This window comes from Elgaria multicarinata, chromosome 16, assembly GCF_023053635.1.
Source record: "Elgaria multicarinata webbii isolate HBS135686 ecotype San Diego chromosome 16, rElgMul1.1.pri, whole genome shotgun sequence".
Lineage (NCBI taxonomy): Eukaryota > Metazoa > Chordata > Lepidosauria > Squamata > Anguidae > Elgaria > Elgaria multicarinata.
This window is the reverse complement of record NC_086186.1, coordinates 22,102,245-22,120,766: the sequence shown is the minus strand read 5'-3', so window position 1 is coordinate 22,120,766 and position 18,522 is coordinate 22,102,245. Positions and strand designations below refer to the sequence as shown.

The window sequence follows — 18,522 nt, the reverse complement described above, 5'->3', positions numbered from 1 at the left end:
TGGTCTCTGTCCACCACTCTGCTGCTAAGATCATCTTCTTGGCCCGCCGCTCTGACCATGTCACTCCACTTCTAAAATCTCTTCATTGGCTTCCAACTCACTCCAGAATCCAATATAAACTTCTCCTGCTGACCTTCAAAGCTCTTCACGGTCTAGCTCCTGCCTATCTCTCCTCTCTCATCTCACACTATCGCCCCGCTCGGGCTCTCCGCTCCTCTGATGCCATGCTTCTCGCCTGCCTAAGGACCTCCACTTCCCTTACTCGGCCTCGTCCTTTTTCTTCTGCTGCCCCTTACGCCTGGAACGCTCTTCCAGAACACTTGAGAACTACAAACTCAATCACTGCTTTTAAAACTCAGCTAAAAACTTTTCTTTTCCCTATAGCCTTCAAATATTGAGTTTGTTCTGACTCTATACTGTTTAGCTTCACCCTACCCGGTGCCTGTTTACACTTCTCTGTGCCTGTTCGCATTCTCCTTCCCTCTTTATTGTTTACTACAACTTATTAGACTGTAAGCCTACGCGGCAGGGTCCTGCTATTTACTGTGTTATCTGTACAGCACCATGTACATTGATGGTGCTATATAAATAAATAAATAAATAATAATAATAATAATAATAATAATAATAATAATAATAATAATACACTTCAGACAGGGGAGGAGGGGGGATCACGTTCCCTTACCATTGCTCTGCTTCCTGCACCTCTTCCACTTCTGCAACGAGCTGTAATTACACGAGGAATAGAACAGGCCGAGAGCAGCACCCACGTGGCTTGTAGAGCCTCAATGCAGTTCAATGGGACAGCACCCCCTAGTGGGCATTTTATACTGCAACTTTGCCAGCACATGGCAGGAAAACCCGACAAATATCGATTTATCTCAGAAGAGTCGGGTTTTCTGAGAATGTATTTTTAGCTCTACAACGGAAAAATGGAGCGGGAGATGCACAGAACGCTAACGTCGTCATCGTCAGAATAGTCCGCAAATATTCATGAATGGCCAGCAATGACCGTGCTATAAAACGCTCATTTAAAGAAGCTCAATGTCTTTTTATTTGTAGTGCTAAGAGCCATCTGTCTGAAAGCATCCAGAGAAAGAGAGAGAGAGAGAGAGAGAGACAGACAGACAGATAGACTAAATGGTCTTCAGGCACCTTACCTGTGTACTCTTCTTCATCTTCTGGCATCTCCATCTGAGTTTGGAAGAAAGCAACTTTCGAGGGTTCCATGTCAGACAACGGCATCTCCAGAATCCTTGACCTGGAGGGTTGGGAGCTGAAATTGGAGTATGGGGGCTCAGCTGTTCCATATAAAATAAGACTCCATTCTTTTAACTTCCCTGAAAAAGATTAAGAAAGAGTCAATGTTAAATCTGTCAACCAATAATAATTTTAGTTGATCAGTCATCTACCGTAATGCATGAATCTATTGATTCAAATGAAAGAAGTGAGCCATTTACAAAATGACCTCTTGAGATACTGAAGAAAGTGTAAGGATTTATGATTTAATACGGGGTGCCCTCCCAAAAAAACTACCAGACTTTGGTAGCCTTTTCTTCAATTTTTAAGGCCCCAGCTATATAGGCCCTGAAATGAGTGACAGAGGTCCAAAATGGTGGAATGGGTTGCACCATTTCAGACTAGTGAAGGACAGAACTGCTGATCTCTTTCTTGTAAGGATTGTCACTATTTTTTTTTCTTCTTTTTAAAAAAGACGAAATGTATACTTTTTTGTTTGTATTACAATTAAATGTATTTCTCCCCACTACTTTACATTGCTAAAATGCTATTTTGTGCACACGTTCCTCAAAGATACATTCTTCCTCTTCTTTATTATTATTATTATTATTATTAGTAGTAGTAGTAGTAATAGTCGCATCCTGCCTTTTCCCCAATACTGAGGCTCAATTTTATTTATTTATTTATTTATTTATTTATTTATTTATTAAACTTATATACCGCTCCCATAGCCAGGTCTCTCTGGGCGGTTTACAGAAATTCTAAAATTGAGGTAAAAACAAGTATACAAAATTTAAAACTCTAAAACACAGAACATACACACATAAAGCATTAAAAACCGATTAAAAACTAAACATGTGGGTAATTAGGATGTGCCGCCATATGCCTGGGCAAAGAGGAAAGTCTTAACCTGGCGCCGAAAGGATAGCAGCATTGGCACCAGGCGAGCCTCATCAGGGAGATCATTCCACAGTCTGGGGGCCACCACCGAAAAGACCCTATCCCTTCTTGCCACACTCCGAGCCTCTCTCGGAGTAGGCACCCGGAGGAGGACCTTAGATGTTAAGGTCCTCAAGGTGGCTTTACAAAATATTTTCTGCACACATTTCCCTAATATCCACACTTTTCTGTGCATTGTTCCTGAAACCAGCTGCACTGCAAAGCTCGCCAAAATGCAGATTTCAGAACGCAACTTAAGCATGGCTAAAAAAAGTCCAGTTATTCAGGTATCCAGTACACTTCATTGAAAGCAGAAGCACTTAGTTCCCATTCATTCCCTAAAGGAAGTTTAAAAATTGCAAACATGCACAATTCCTTGGCTTTTTACTCCAAGGTTCTTTTCTCAAGATTTTTTTTTAAAAGCCTTTAGTAGTTATAAATCAATCTGATTAAAAGTTCCAAGAATGCATAACAGGTACCCTCCCAATAAGATGTCGACCATGCAGTTTAGGACTGAGGCTGGTTTTGAGGACTTAAAAAAACAAATACCAAGGAGCTTCAGGCATAATCCACCAGAGCACAGAACGAATTTGTTCTAAAGAGTTCAAAGAAGGGCACGAGGAGGAAACTATTTGCAGGGATTTATAGCAATGTTCTTTGGTGAATATAGGTTGGGATGTAGTCGGAAACACACATACTCAGAGAATGCAGCCGCAGCTGGTGAGGGAGTCCTCTGCTAGGAGCTACACATCAGCTTGTGGGATGATCAAGAAGAAAGCCGGTCCTTGGCAGGAGGTGGATGGAGCTATCTAAATTAGGGTGACCCTATGAAAAGGAGGACGGGGCTCCTGTATCTTTAACAGTTGTATTGAAAAGGGAATTTCAGCAAGGTGTCATTTGTATATATGGAGAACCTGGCGAAATTTCCTCTTCATCACAACAGTTAGAGCTCTGTATAGCTCCTGCAGCTTTAACTGTTGTGATGAAGAGGGTATTTTACCAGGTTCTCCATATATACAAATGTCGTGGGCTGTAGCTGCTCAGGGGTCCCCAAGGAGTCAAAACCAAGGAAAGTTGTTCTGACTTTATACTGTTAGGTTTACCCTACCCTGTGCCTGTTTGCTTTCTCTTCCCTTCCTTATTGTTTTATTATGATTTTATTAGAATGTAAGCCTATGCGGCAGGGTCTCGCTATTTACTGTTTTACTCTGTACAGTACCATGTACATTGATGGTGCTATATAAATAAATAATAATAATAATAATAAAGTTCCTGGGCCAATCTACAAAGCTTAATTGCAAACAATTAACACTTCTGTAACACAAACTAAGCACCTATATGGGAAAATTCCCCCCTAGGCAACTCTAGGCAACTAAGCAAAACAATTGACCATTCAAAGAAAAGAAAAGGCTTTTCAAATGTCTCAACCTTCAAGGTGGAGGAGGAAGCCTCTCCTACTGTCTCTTTTGTACTAATCTCTACTAATGAATGTTTTAACTTCCAGAGATTCCTAGCATCCAGTACTGTTTTGGAATGTTCACCCCCAGAAGTTGACTCCCTGTCTCCTGTGAGCATAGGATCTGGCCTTGAGGAGACAGACGACTCCAGGAGGGGCGCATTGGCAGCTGGAGGCTCTTCGGTGTGAACTTCTTCCCCCACTGGCTTGGCAACTTCTGAATCAGATTCTGTTTCTGATGGACTCCCTGCATCACCTGCTCCCAACACCGGAGCAGTAAGGGCATACATGACAACAAATGACACCTGCTGAAATGCCCTTTTCTATGCAGCTGTTAAAGATCCAGGAGCCCTGTCCTCCTTTTCATAGGGTCACCCTATCTAAATCAGCACCCACACCAAGTGCATGGCTGCCAAATGACTACAGTGCTGATTAAGAGGCCCTTTCCCTGCTAGAAGCAAGCAGCTAGTCCTCATGTTCACCGAAGTATGTTTGAAACATACACACATACACACACACTGCCCCAGTATTTGGCTGGCAAGAGTGTAGTTTTGGGGTCCTCCACGACTCCTCCACAACACACCTATTGTCGTTCACTCTCTGCCTGCACCCCCAATGTTCCTTCAGAGGGAAACATATTCCTGGCCTACAAAACTTAAATATCAGCGTTCCAGCCAAAGCATGCACATTTCGAATGTGTAGGCAGCTTAAACATTTATTTATTTATTTAAGGATTTTTATGCCGCCATTCAGCCAAAAAAGGCTCTCACGGCGGCTTACAAAAGTATTTCTTGACAGTCCCTGCCCACAGGCTTACAATCTAAAAGACATGACACAAAAGGAAAGGGGATTGGGAGGGAGGAGGGGGAGGGGGGAAAGGAAAGCAAATTCAGGCACTACAATCTTAGTTGGAAAGTTCAGCAGTTACAGTTGACAGCAGGAGGGAGGGGGCTCTCAGCTGGAGCTGGACCCAGGCACGGTGGAGAGGTGCCTGGCTGCTGCTTCCTCCCTCACTGGTGGCCTCTGCAGAGACAGTTGGTAGCAGGAGGGAGGGGGCTCTCAGCTGGAGCTGGACCCAGGCATGATGGAGAGGTGCCTGGCTGCTGCTTCCTCCCTCACTGGTGGCCTCTGCAGAGACAGTTGGTAGCAGGAGGGAGGGGGCTCTCAGCTGGAGCTGGACCCAGGCATGATGGAGAGGTGCCTGGCTGCTGCTTCCTCCCTCACTGGTGGCCTCTGCAGAGACAGTTGGTAGCAGGAGGGAGGGGGCTCTCAGCTGGAGCTGGACCCAGGCATGATGGAGAGGTGCCTGGCTGCTGCTTCCTCCCTCACTGGTGGCCTCTACAGAGACAGTTGGTAGCAGGAGGGAGGGGGCTCTCAGCTGGAGCTGGAGATGCATGCGTTGTACCAGTTTACATTTTTGTGGAGTGCAGAACTTCAAAGTTCCTAACGTAAGATTGTATTCCTACTTTAAAGCAATAAAGCCATTAAGTCTATGTTCTGGATCCCCCAAAAGGCTGTCATGCATAGAGTGCGGACTGTAAATCTGTACACGTTTAAAAGCCACAGGGAGTCTTTGTCCAGCTCTCCCACTTGTTCCAATTTGCCGTCCCTCCTCCTGTGCCCCACATTAACCGCTGCAGCATTGCCACTTATTTGCGTTTCCAATTCCCTGAATGTTCCCGGCCCTTCAGCAAAGCTAAGTTAGTAACTAGATGGTAACCGTGAGGGCCTCGTTGAAAAGGGACGGCAAAGTTCAATGTTTGGGACAAGGGTGTCCATTTACTCCATTGCCAAAACGCTCGGAGGAGAAAATCACATCCAGAAAAAGACTCCAACCCCAGCCTTTCGCCTTGTTGGAAAGGCACAGAGGCCCGGCGTCTCTTATTCGGTATTTAAAGCTATCTTGAGGCCTTTTAATGGCATTTGTATCAGAGGTATTTAATCCCGTTTCGCCCGCTGCCCAAATTGGAGCCAAGAGACAGACTTTCGGAGAACACTGTCCCCTCTTGTATTAACAGAGGGGGGGGGGACGGACTTTCTGAACACCATTCATGGTTCTGACTGGGGAGGGAGGGAGGCCAGCAGGGAAGGGTAGAAGGGAAGACTCATGAAGAACCAAGCGGCCTCCATCCCAAGCACAAACGCAGCATCAATATTATCACTCTGTGGGGCTACACATTTCTGTAAGGGGTGGGTGGGGGAATAAATTGATGCCATTTGTGCAGCATACACAAAAGCCCTGTTCAGAATTTAAAAACAACAGTGTGATCAGTACATTTTTAAAAAGCTAGCACTGCACATCCAAAACCTCGTCCAATGCAATTACTGTATGTACAAGGGATGGGAGAGAAGGGGGCTTCCTTGGATGACTTTTAGGATGCTTTTAGGATGCTTTTAGTATGTTTTTAGGAAGTTTTAACAATGTATATTGTGATTTAAGATTTTATGTATTTTATACTTGTTGTTCCCCACCTCAATTAGGATGGAGAGGCGGGTTAGAAATATATTATTATTATTGCTGTTGTTGTTGTTGTTGTTGTTGTTATTATTATTTTATTATGACAAGCTCTTACAGTTTATCTATCTATTTATTTATTTAAGGATTTTTATGCCGCCATTCAGCCAAAAAAAGCTCTCACGGCGGCTTACAAAAGTATTTCTTGACAGTCCCTGCCCACAGGCTTACAATCTAAAAGACATGACACAAAAGGAAATGGGATTGGGAGGGAGGAGGAGGAGGGGGGGGAAAGGAAAGCAAATTCAGGCACTACAATCTTAGTTGCAAAGTTCAGCAGTTACAGTTGACAGCAGGAGGGAGGGGGCTCTCAGCTGGAGCTGGACCCAGGCACGGTGGAGAGGGACCTGGCTGCTGCTTCCTCCCTCACTGGTGGCCTCTGCAGAGACAGTTGGTAGCAGGAGGGAGGGGGCTTTCAGCTGGAGCTGGACCCAGGCACGGTGGAGAGGTGCCTGGCTGTTGCTTCCTCCCTCACTGGTGGCCTCTGCAGAGACAGTTGGTAGCAGGAGGGAGGGGGCTCTCAGCTGGAGCTGGACCCAGGCATGATGGAGAGGTGCCTGGCTGCTACTTCCTCCCTCACTGGTGGCCTCTGCAGAGACAGTTGGTAGCAGGAGGGAGGGGGCTCTCAGCTGGAGCTGGACCCAGGCACGGTGGAGAGGTGCCTGGCTGCTGCTTCCTCCCTCACTGGTGGCCTCTCCAGAGACAGTTGGTAGCAGGAGGGAGGGGGCTCTCAGCTGGAGCTGGACCCAGGCACGGTGGAGAGGTGCCTGGCTGCTGCTTCCTCCCTCACTGGTGGCCTCTTCAGAGACAGTTGGTAGCAGGAGGGAGGGGGCTCTCAGCTGGAGCTGGACCCAGGCATGATGGAGAGGTGCCTGGCTGCTGCTTCCTCCCCCACAGTTGCTGGGAAGGCATTAGGAATCATACACTTGGAAAACTGGAAAAAGAAAAACCATTTCCAAACACTTCTCCCCACCGTTACCTCCTCCCATACGGCACAGCCCCCAATATAGCCACTCCCTGATCCCAATTCAACTCTGGGAATCCATATCTTGCGTCCAGCTTGTTCTACGGTACCCAAACTGCATTGCAATGCAGGTACAGAAATGTGCTTGTACCTGCGGCAGCTCTGCATGGAGAAGGGCACTTCCCATGCATAGGTCTCCCTTGCTGGCGCAGGGCCCTTTATGGAATCCAAACCCCGCAGGATTCAGGGATGAAGGCCCTGTGGACTTCATTCAGTACAGAGTAAGAAAGGGGCCAAAAATAACAAGGAATTTCAATGAAGCTACTTGGAAAGCAGCTTTCAGCATGTCACAGACGCTGCCACAACGGAAGCAGCAGTCTGTAGAAAACTCTGCGTAAGGTTAAAAATTGTACCTCCGGCTGTAAGACACGACACCATCCACAGGCACTTACCTTGCAACTCTGGGTTTCGGACGTGATACGGCTTATCCTGGATCTCCAGTATCCATTCTCCGGCCGCCCTTTCTCCCCAGCAGTGAACAGTCATGAATTCCCAGTGTTTAAAGCCTTCACTAGAATCGTCATGTTGTCTGTTAATGGGATGGCAACATGAAGAGGTCACGAAACAGCCAGTATCGTACTGCCCTTATATAAATCTATGGTGCGACCACACTTAGAATACTGTGTACAATTCTGGTCACCACACCTAAAAAAGGATATTATAGAGCTGGAAAAAGTGCAGGAAAGGGCAGCTGAAACGATTAAGGGGCTGGAGCATCTCCTCTACGAGGGAAGGTTACATCAGCTGGGATTGTTTAGCTTGGAAAAAAGGGAGACATGATAGAGGTGTACAAAATTATGCATGGTATGGAGAATGTGGACAGGGAGACATTTTTCTCTCACTCTCAAAATACTAGAACCCGGGGTCATCCCATGAAAGTGATTGGTGGGAGATCCAGGACAAATAAAAGGAAGTCCTTCTTCACACAGTGCATAGTCAAATGATGGAACTCACTACCACAAGATGTAGTGATGGCCACCAATCTGGATGGCTTCAAAAGGGAGCTGAATAAATTCCTGGAGGCAAAGGCTATCAATGGCTACTAGCCCAGATGGTTGTGTGCTATCTCCAGTATTTGAGGCAATAAGCCTGTGTGCACCAGTTGCTGGGGAAGATGGGAGGGAGGGTGCTGTTGCACCATGTCCTGCTTGTTCATCTCTGGCCGATGGCTGGTTGGCCACTGTGTGAACAGAGTGCTGGACTAGATAGACCCTGGGTCTGATCCAGCATTAGGGCTCTTCTTATGTTCTTATGCAATCAAAGAGTTTGTTTATTTATTTATTACATTTATATCCCGCTTTTTTTCCTCCAAGGAACCCAAGGCGGTGAACATAACCCTCCTCTCCATTTGATCCTCATAACAACAATGCTGTGAAGTGGGTTGGGCTGAGAGTCAGTGTCTGGACCAAAGTCACCCAGTGGGTTTCCATGGACAAGTGGGGACTAGAACCCGGATCTCCCGACTCCCAGTCCAACACTCTAGCCACTACAGCACAGCGGCAGACACCTTGTAGGCTATCTCGTCCAACCCCCTGGTCAATGTAGAAAATCCAGAGCTACAGACGGCTGTCCAGACACTGCTTGGAGTGTCCCACCCCCGGGAATTGGCTCCATTTTTGAGCTGCTCTTACCATCAGGATGTTTCTCCAGCTGTTCAACCAAAACCTACACTCCTGTAAACCCATTAAAATCTAGTCCTGACCTCTGGGGCAGTAGAGAGCAAGAACATAAGAGCCACGCTGGATCAGACCAAGAGTCCGTCTAGTCCAATGCTCCGTTCACACGGTGGCCAACCAGCTGCCCACAGGAAACCCCCAAATAGGAGGACATTAACGGAATAGCACCCTCCCGCTCATGTTCCCAAGCAACTGGCATACATATATGCCTACGGCCTCTGATACCTGAAGTAGCACAGAGCCATCAGAACTACTACACCGGCAACTGGGTTTACAGCAAAAGACCATCTGTCATAAGAATCTCGGCAAACATTCTTATAAGGTCCTGATACTACAGAAAGAGGCCACCATACATCGGGCTTTTACACTAATATAGTCGTTTACAACATCTTGAGATTATTCTCTTCTCTTGTGTTGCTATGATGGCGGTAGCGCAAAACACACACACACACGACGATTCTGGAAGAAAACGAGGCCTTATTTGGAACCGGAATCATGCCCCTAGAAGCCTCTCGGAAGCATGACTCCGCTTGTAAACAAGGTGTGTGTGTGTGTGTGTGTGTCGGGGTGGGTGGGTAGGTTTGCCACTGCTGCTGGCACCTCGGCAAATTCAGCAGCAGGGGCAATTTTTTCAGTAGTCGTGTGCAGCCTCCAGTAGGGGCAAACGCAGCTGCTCAACCCCCAGAATTTGCCCACCACTGCTGTAGAGGGTTAAAGTCACTACCAATGTCATGTCATATGCTTTGAGTGTCCTTCTTGGAAGGACGTTAAAAATGGCTGTAAGCATCCAGTCCTCTACTTCGGGGTAAGTTCTTTGTTTTTTTCTAGGTTTCTAGTCTCGCCCTGACCCACACTGCAGCAACTGGACAGCCATACCATGCTAAGAGAAGCAGCTCCTATAGGTACAAGGATTTATTGAAGCAATTCCAGCTCCCAACAGGTTTCAAGCACAGCGCTCTTCTTCAGGGGGAGACGGCTCACAGAAAATCAACAACGGGGAAAAAAAACCAAGCTGATCAATGTGTGTGCTTCGTCTCTGACTGGTTCACTGTGCATTTGCACACCCATAGGAGTGCGTCTGGCATTTGCCCCCATATTCATGCCTTAATCCCCAGCTACGATCTTTCAAAGGCCTCTCTCGTATTCCAATTCTGAACCAAGGGATGGTTAAAAATAAGCTTCTAATTCCAGACACGCACATGCACACGCCTACTAAAAGTCTGAAAAGGTTACAAAGCCAACAAGATTTCAGATTACGGACTTTGGATTTTGATGTTAAAATATGACGCTGGAATGGAATTCCAGAATTTCAATCAGCCATCGGAGTTTAAACAGCCTTATTGGGCATTAAATGCAGACAACGAATAGTAAATATTTGATAGAATCTGCACTGGATCAACTGGTGTATATCTGCAACCAACATCTGGTAAGTGGAAGAGGAAAACGGAGAGCGTTCATTTCAGTTCTAATGCACACATGTGCTCTCCCAGCTGTGCTCAACCGCTTTTGGCAAACATGCAGCCCAGAATGTTTCACTCTGCCACATAGCTGCCTGCATCAAGAGGGCACTGGCTGCCGTTTTGGATTAACAGACCCTGACTTGGCAGTGTGAATCCTTTCAGCTCCTTTAAAAAAAAACACACATCCAAGAGGCCAATAAAGACCTCCTGTCCGTGTTCACGGTATGTGAAGTCACAGCTGGAAGAGAGGGGGGGAATGCAATTCCCTACAAGACATTATTTTCCACTGGATCGGCGGCTTCCAAATCCCCAGACAGGAATTTGAGGAAAGCAAAATAAAATAGTATGTTTACGCAAGACACACACGATTGAAGGAGAAAACAGGGATCACGAAATGCACTACAGCGGTTCGTTGAGCGTCATTGGATTTCAGTGGCACGCTACGACCATGATGTCGTGTGGAGACATAATGTGGGACCACAGACTCATTTCACTGCCCTCTCGTGGGGAGCAGGAAGGAGTTGGAGCCAACAGGAAACTGCAAAAGGTCTCCTTCGCTGGCTTCCTCTCACCAGAGCTCAGGTTGGAGGAGAAGTCCTCCAGTGGCCATGGGGACTGCCTACTTGGTTCCCATCTCTGGTTCCCAGGCTCCCTTATGGCTCCCTGTAGGGTGACCATATGGAAAGGAGGACCGGGATCCTGTATCTTTAACAGTTGTAGAGTGAAGAGAATTTCAGCAGGTGTCATTTGTATGCACGCAGCACCTTGTGAAATTTCCTCTTCATCACAGCAGTTAAAGCTGCAGGAGCTATACTAGAGTGACCAGTTACAAAAGAGGGGAGGGCTCCTGCAGCTTTCACTGTTGTGATGAAGAGGGAATTTCACCAGAGGCTGCATGCATACAACTGCTAAAATTCCCTTTTCTATGCAACTGTTAAAGTTACAGGAGCCTGTCCTCCTTTCCATAAGGTCACCCTACTTACCTGCCTTGCTGCAGCCACCTGGACTCCTGTTCCACATACAGACTCCATATTGCCACTGCACCTAGAAATGCTCTCATGACACTGGCACAATTAAGAGAGCTGCAGACTCTTCAATTTGGGGCAGAAGCCGGGAACTATGTCAAATACCTCCGCTTGCAGATGAAAAGATCCATGTGATGGCTCAGTTCCAGGGTGAAGAACTACTTGTGGGTGGGTGTGGACGGATGACTCCCCCCATCCCTGCAAATGCTCCAGAGCTCAAGTGGATTACGGCAGAGAGATTCAGCTCAGCTCACCTCCTCGCCAGCAGCTGGGACTTTGTTCCAGAAGGAGATGTCAGGTTTATCTGTAGGTCTCCCCGTCGAGGGTGAGCAATAGACACACGAACGACGACATGCTCCAGATAAGCCACATGATGGTCGGCGTGGTCTGCACAGGCACTGATAACAGTCGCTGTCCGCAAAGTCTTGTTGGCAGGGATGAACCTAAATGTTTAGAAATGAAGGAAAGCCTACAGCAACCCAGGCACTGACCAGCCCTAGTCCAGTTTAGCTTCAGCATCATGTGCCTTCAAACCTTGCCTTGGGACCCAAAGGCTTTATTTGGTTCAGGAAGGGATGCTGATGGTCTGTCCTTCGCTAACTCACCCAGAGTGGGCTGTTGTTGAACCCTGGGTTATCGTGTTGTCTGAACGCAGAGTGATTTCCACAGGGTTGCTCGTTCACCATGCAGTGTGGCTTGTTAATCACCCAGAACAACCCAACAACAAGCCAATGGGTTCTCAAAGTGGCGTCAAGAAAAATAAACCACACTGCATGGTTAACAAGCCACCCTGCGGAAAATGCATGGTTAACAAGCCACACACTAACACTTGGTAGGTTAGCGTGTTGCGTGAACCCAGCCAGATAAGTTGCTTTTGGACTCTTGAATTGAAAGGGTGAGCTTACAATGCTCTTAATAACACGCTCTTGAAGAGAGAAGCTGACCTCAACTGCTTTCTTGGATCTCTTTCAGTGGAAGATTTCACGCTTTCAGAGAGCATCATCTTTGCTATTACAGGCACCACCCACCAGCAGCAAGCCAGTTCCCAGCACAAGGTCCAGAACTTGTTGTTAATGTCTCATTTATCGGGAGGAAGATGCTTGTCAGACCCAGATTTGCTCAGGGAATGTTTCAGAGCATATGGTGGAGGACCCTCGTGAGGATTACGTCATCTATCTTTTATTTTGCCTTACTCATAAAAGAAGAACCGATGAAAGCCATAAACAGTGATGTCATTTCCCGGGAAGAGTTTTTTGTTTTTGTTTTTTTAACAAGGAGACTTCAAAACATTATTTGCATGCAGCTTGAACTGATTTCAAGATGCTGTTTTGCTCAAGTGTCTTCAACTTGCCATTGAAGCAATCTCTGGCGTTTTGATCCAAAACATGGATACGTTGCCTAAGGCCAAGGAAGCCGTGTTTTCAACCAAATCTTAACCCTGTGGTGTGGAAACACTTCCTATCGAAATCAGTGGGGTTTACTGCCCAAATTTGGAGCTCTGTGTTTGTGCTGCAACACAGAGCTCCTGCATGTATGGACTTCCCCGTTGTAACAATGGAGGGCTCAACTGTGAGCTTGGAAAGAAATGCTCCTATGGAAACACCTCTTCTGCTGAAAGGAATGAGGATGTATGAACTAAAATTCCTCTGTGTAGATCAGGGTTCCGATGACCACACTGCGTATAACATCATGTTATAACATCATATTTCAGTCTCTCTTCCCTATGAAGAGAGACTGAAAGAACTGGGCATGTTTAGCCTGGAGAAGAGAAGATTGAGGGGAGACATGAGAGCACTCTTCAAATACTTAAAAGGTTGTCGCACAGAGGAGGGCCAGGATCTCTTCTCGATCCTCCCAGAGTGCAGGACACGGAATAATGGACTCAAGTTAAAGGAAACCAGATTCCAGCTGGACATCAGGAAAAACTTCCTGACTGTTAGAGCAGTGCGACAATGGAATCAGTTAACTTGGGAGGTTGTGGACTCTCCCACACTAGAGGCCTTCAAGAGGCAGCTGATCAAGCATCTGTCGGGGATGCTTTAGGGTGGATTCCTGCACTGAGCAGGGGGTTGGACTCGATGGCCTTGTAAGCCCCTTCCAACTCTGCGATTCTATGATTCTATGATCATATTTTAAAGGATCTGCACTGGTTTCAAGCAAGTTTATGGGCTCAGTTTGAGGGATTGGTCTTGAACCCAGGGTCATCCCAGGAAGCTGATTGGTGGGAGACTCAGGACAGATAAAAGCATTCACTTTTTCACGTAGTGCATCGTTAAACTACAAGACGTAGTGATGGCCACCAATCTGGATGGCTTTAAAAGGAGGTTAGGAAATTCATGGATGAGAAGGCTATCAACGGCTACTGGTCCTGATGGCTACATGCTACCTCCAATATCAGAGGAAGTATGCCTATGTACATCATGTTCCCAAGCTCAGGAAAATGGGTGGGAGGCTGCTGTTGCACTCATGTCCTGCTTATGGGTGTCCCACAGGCAGCTGGTTGGCCACTCTGTGAACAGAATGCCGGTCAAGATGGACCCTTGGTCTGATCCAGTAGGGCTCTTCTTATGTTCTATGTCATTTGAAGTCTTAACAGCTTTGTACCAGGGTATTTAAAGGGCTACCTTTTCAGACATGAACCAGCCCTAAATTTAAAATCTGCTTCAGAGACTCTCCTCTTGGTGCCCATACCTACTCCTATAAAGCTGCTTACGGCGGTTTGAGATGATGGCTTGCCTAAAGTCACCCTATAAGTTCATGGGAGAGGCAAGATCTGAACAGGAGATTGAGTGGTTCACCATGCAATGCCAGGAGTTCCAACCCAGGGAGTGAACCGCTGGCCTAGTTTTTTCCGGGCTTCAGCAACACCACTGCAGATAGCTGTAATACTCCCCCTCTGGCCATCAAGACGGGCCAAAATGGGTCTCCCTACTCCTAAAAAGCTGCTACCTTAGTAATATTCCCCCTCTGGCCTGCTTTCTTTCATATTTCTCACCTGGCTCTACAGTGGATCTCTGGCTTCTAGTAAAAGCCAAAAGAGACGTCTGCCCACCATGGCTCTAATCACTACACCACACTGGCTCTTTAGATCTGGCACAACTTGTGAATGCACACTTAAGCAACATCCGTGAACGAGCACTGGCCCACAGAAATTGGGCCCCTGCTCAGCTACATCTAATAACTTCATATTTTTCTGTTGTAACCAAACCCCATCCCAGAATACAAGGGAGGGAGGTTGCTTGCACCAGCAGGGAACATGGATCAAGGCAAAGCTGAACCAACTTCAGGATTCAGAAAAAGTTTATGCGGAACAGTCATTGGAACCAGTTGTCGAGACGAATGTCGCACCGGGCTGTGACATCAGAAAACAAACTTTTACAGAAAAGGAAACAATGAAAACGTTAAGGGTGGAGGAGAAGGAGGAAGAGGAGAAGAAGGAGGAGGAGGAGAAGAAGAAGAAGCAGCTTTGGAATGTGTCTGGCCTTGTAGTCCCATCAGGAATAAGACCACCAAAGTAACCTAAGAGTCCCATGACTTGACGTTTACAAATGCCGCACTTGGGCCAAACCACACAAGGGAGCCTTTTAAACCCCAGCGAGGATGCCGTAGCTTTTCATCTCTTGCCAGGGTTTTTCAAACTCATTACACGCGGGCTTGTGTTCTAAATACACTTGGCTTTCTCGGGGGCCCTTACCATTTTCATAGCCAACAAGTGAGGCTTGTACATCGTCTCGCAAGCTGCTGGGTTCCTGTTCCATTCTCACTCTCTAGTTTTCCATCTTCCCCCGCCCCTCCCCACACATAAACCAGCCCCCATTTGGTGTCCACGGAGCATGCTCAGCCCTCATTGGGCTGTTTTGATCCCGCCCGCCCCCCAAGCCTTAGAGTGTTCCTCCTATAAAACTTTTTTTTTCTGTCCCCAATAGTCAAAGACTGAAATTTCTGGACCTAAGCGCCAAGGCTTCCCTCCTCAATGCTTATTAAAAGTGTAGGCATCAGCTAGACCTACGGGTCTAGCACGATGGAGGAGTGAGAATCTTGCGATATTTTTATTGCGAGATCTCCCTCTCTGTTTACACGCGGCGCGACGACCTCGGAGGGAGAGGACGTTGCGGCTGCCATTCTGTTTGTATTTTCTTAGAGAAGAAGAGCGCACGAACGCTTGTGCGCAGAAGTTTTTTTTAATTTTAAATTAATTCCCCTGCTCCCCCCCCACCCCCATGCGCAGTCCCTGGCTCCTTGCAAGGAACCGCAAGGAACCGGGACGCCCACACACACGTTCCGCGGTCTCGGGATCAGCCCGAGACTGTGGAAAAAGGGCTCGAAGAGGAGGGCGAGATCCTGGGGCAAGGGAGGGATCATCCCTCCCTGCTCCCGGGATCTCCTGTGCGTAATGTGGATGCACAGGGACGGTCCTGGGGATCACCCGGGGATTTCGCCCTGTCTAGCTATGGCCGTAGATACTGTCAACAGCCTGTACATTGAGGAATGGAGGCAGAGCTGCCTATTTGAAGGGGGGCATGGTTCAACCCCTCTCATTTCACAGAAGCTGTCCACGTAACAAAACCACGTAGGAAAAACAAGTAGAGCCAAATCTCTGAGACGGTTTGTAGAAAAATGTGTAAGCCCACTTTTAGCTCTAAAAGACAAGCTAACACCCATTAATACTCACCAAGGCTTCTTGTTTGAGGCTCCATAACAAACGTGTTGGGCCGGGACCGTTCGCCACTTCTTTGCTTCAACAACAAGAGCTTCTGCATCGACCAGACCAAATCCATACAGATGGCTAACTGAAAGACAGGCGTCTCAGAGACTCACTGGTTTATCAAAACCTATTATTGTTCACAACCCATAAACATAGGCTTTAAATCATAAATATTAAACCATTTTGCATAGCTGCCCCAGACTCAAGATCCCGTTCTTCTGGTGTCATGGGCCTTAGGTAGACCTAAGGTTTATCCCGGGATCATCCCTGTTCATATAAATGACACTCAGGGGATCCCAGAAGCAGGCAGGGACGACCCCGGGACGATCCCGGGATAAACCTTAGGTCTAGCTAAGGCCATGGTCTTTCCTTGCTTTTATTTTCTCGTGTGTGTGTGTGTGTTTACTGTGGAATTTGAACTACCTCCCTGTTTTGTATCATTCTTTTTTCAATATTCCCCCATCACCACTTGTGGTCACGTCGTTTGCTCAGTATCTTAACAAAAAAGTTACACAAATTATTAAAAACTATATATCCTGCTTTTAAATAAAATATGCTATTCTACCTTCTGGTTTTCAACCGTTAAAAGGCAAAACAAAAAGTCCCTAAAGGAACTGCCTCTTCCATCCTTCATTTCACATCGTGCATGCTCATAGAGAGCCTTTTTAAAGTGACCATTCCTCTTTATTAGGTACACTTGAGAAAATGGCATCCTGGCAAGTGGACCAGTGGGCGCTGTGCTTGCAGAGCAGAAGGTGATCTGTTCTTGTCCAGTGGCAGGAGGGGAGCCGGGGCGATACCGTTATGTTTGTTTGCTTTAAAAGAGAGGCACGACTGAATACAGACAGCCCTGGTTCAATGCCTACCATCACCTGCTTAAAGCTGGATCTCAGACCAGGAAGCGATATTGACCTTGGAGAGATGCTGTGTCTCAAAGGAGACAGTGCCGGGCTACACAGAACAACGCTCTGATTTAGTGTTCAAAATGTCACAGGAATCAGAACTAAAGCAAATCTGCAAAGCAAAGGATTTCACAGATGCAAACCTGGCAGTGCATATTTCACCACTGCTAATTTCGGGAAGTTTGCAAATGCTTTTTAGAATTCAAGTATCTCTGTTATTTCGACACATTTGTGCCAATGTTTTCAGCCAGAGTACAGTTACACCAGATAACTTTCTGAAGTCATGGGAAGGAAGAGAGGATATCATTGATTCTCTGATGTTTTGAATGTGTCTGGAAGGCAGTTGATTCGAACCAGTAGGGGTGAGTGTGCTAATTGCATATTAAAATCTGCACTGGTAGGCAGTCTTAAAAATATTTGTACAAACACTTCTGCCTATAGTGCCAGACAAATATAATTATTTGGAGCACTGAACAGATAGAACAGTTGATGGCTAAGTTCAGACAACACGTTAATCAACGTTATGTGAAAACTCCCCTCAACAGTTGAGTTTGTAGGGTGTACTCCCCACACAACATGTTCTAACTCCACCATTGTGTGACTGTGGGCTACCGTGGAGTTGAGTAAAATCCATCTCAACATTTGATTGACAGTTCCTCTACCCTCCCCCCCGGTCCTCCCAATAGTATCCCATCAGCCATTGCTGCAAAAAACAAACAAACAATCCTGGCAGCTCTGCTAGAGCGGCACACCCTCCTTTTGCCGCTCTTGCCAGGGAACTCTGTACCCAGTGGGGAAAGTCAACTCAACACAACGGAAAACTCCACGGAGCCTGACCCACCACACACAACTCCTTGCACAACTCCTTGCACAGTGGAACTCTCCTCTGCACAGTGTGGATATTCAGCATGGAGTGTTTTTTTAAAAAAAAACTTCACCGTTGCATGGAGTTTTCTTGCCAGACAACTCATTTCTCAACGGTGGTGAAAAACTTCACTGTGGAGTTTTAAAACCACCGTTGAGACATGTGTTGTCTGAACCAAGCCGATATCTTACATATTCTCATGTCACTACGTCAGGAACAGGGATTGGACCACATCTGTGGCAAAACGTCCAAGCCAAGCCAGGCCCTGCCTTGCATCAGTAATATTTCTTAGATTAAAGCAAAATCAACTAATATTCGAAAACAAACAAACAAAAGATCCCGAACGCTTTCAGCTTGACTGCAAAACTACACAAGAAAACACACAATGTTATTAGAATCACCAAAACCTGACATTTCAAAGGTTCTCCCTTACACACACACACACACACACACACACCCCTATCCTCAATATATTAAAACAAAGCTTCAGTTTCTAAGAGAAAAATCCAGAAGCTACAGCTTATTCTTTTTCAGAAGAGGCCAACAATTTTACTATAAGGTCACTGAAAGTAACGAAGTGAAAGAATTTAGTTTTGAAGAGGGCTTGTTCTGAACCTTGACAATGTTTCATCACATCAAGCAAAACAGAACAACAATGAAAAGGAGGGGTGGAATTTCTCGGATCAAGCCAGCATTCCAATTCGGTGAAAGGTAAG

The 18,522-nt window shown here is 46.5% G+C and overlaps 1 protein-coding gene across 1 annotated transcript in view; it reads right to left on the bottom strand.

Annotated features, from left to right (window-relative positions):
- PCSK6 (proprotein convertase subtilisin/kexin type 6) overlaps window positions 1-18,522 on the bottom strand; it is a 112,392-nt gene that overhangs the window by 30,179 nt on the left and 63,691 nt on the right. Inside the window, exons 11-14 of the mRNA XM_063142175.1 lie at window positions 16,007-16,124; window positions 11,589-11,777; window positions 7,566-7,702; window positions 1,161-1,340 (exon numbers count right to left, since the gene is read on the bottom strand). Of these exons, the coding sequence (XP_062998245.1) occupies window positions 1,161-1,340; window positions 7,566-7,702; window positions 11,589-11,777; window positions 16,007-16,124 (624 nt within the window). The remainder of the gene's footprint in view (window positions 1-1,160; window positions 1,341-7,565; window positions 7,703-11,588; window positions 11,778-16,006; window positions 16,125-18,522) is intronic.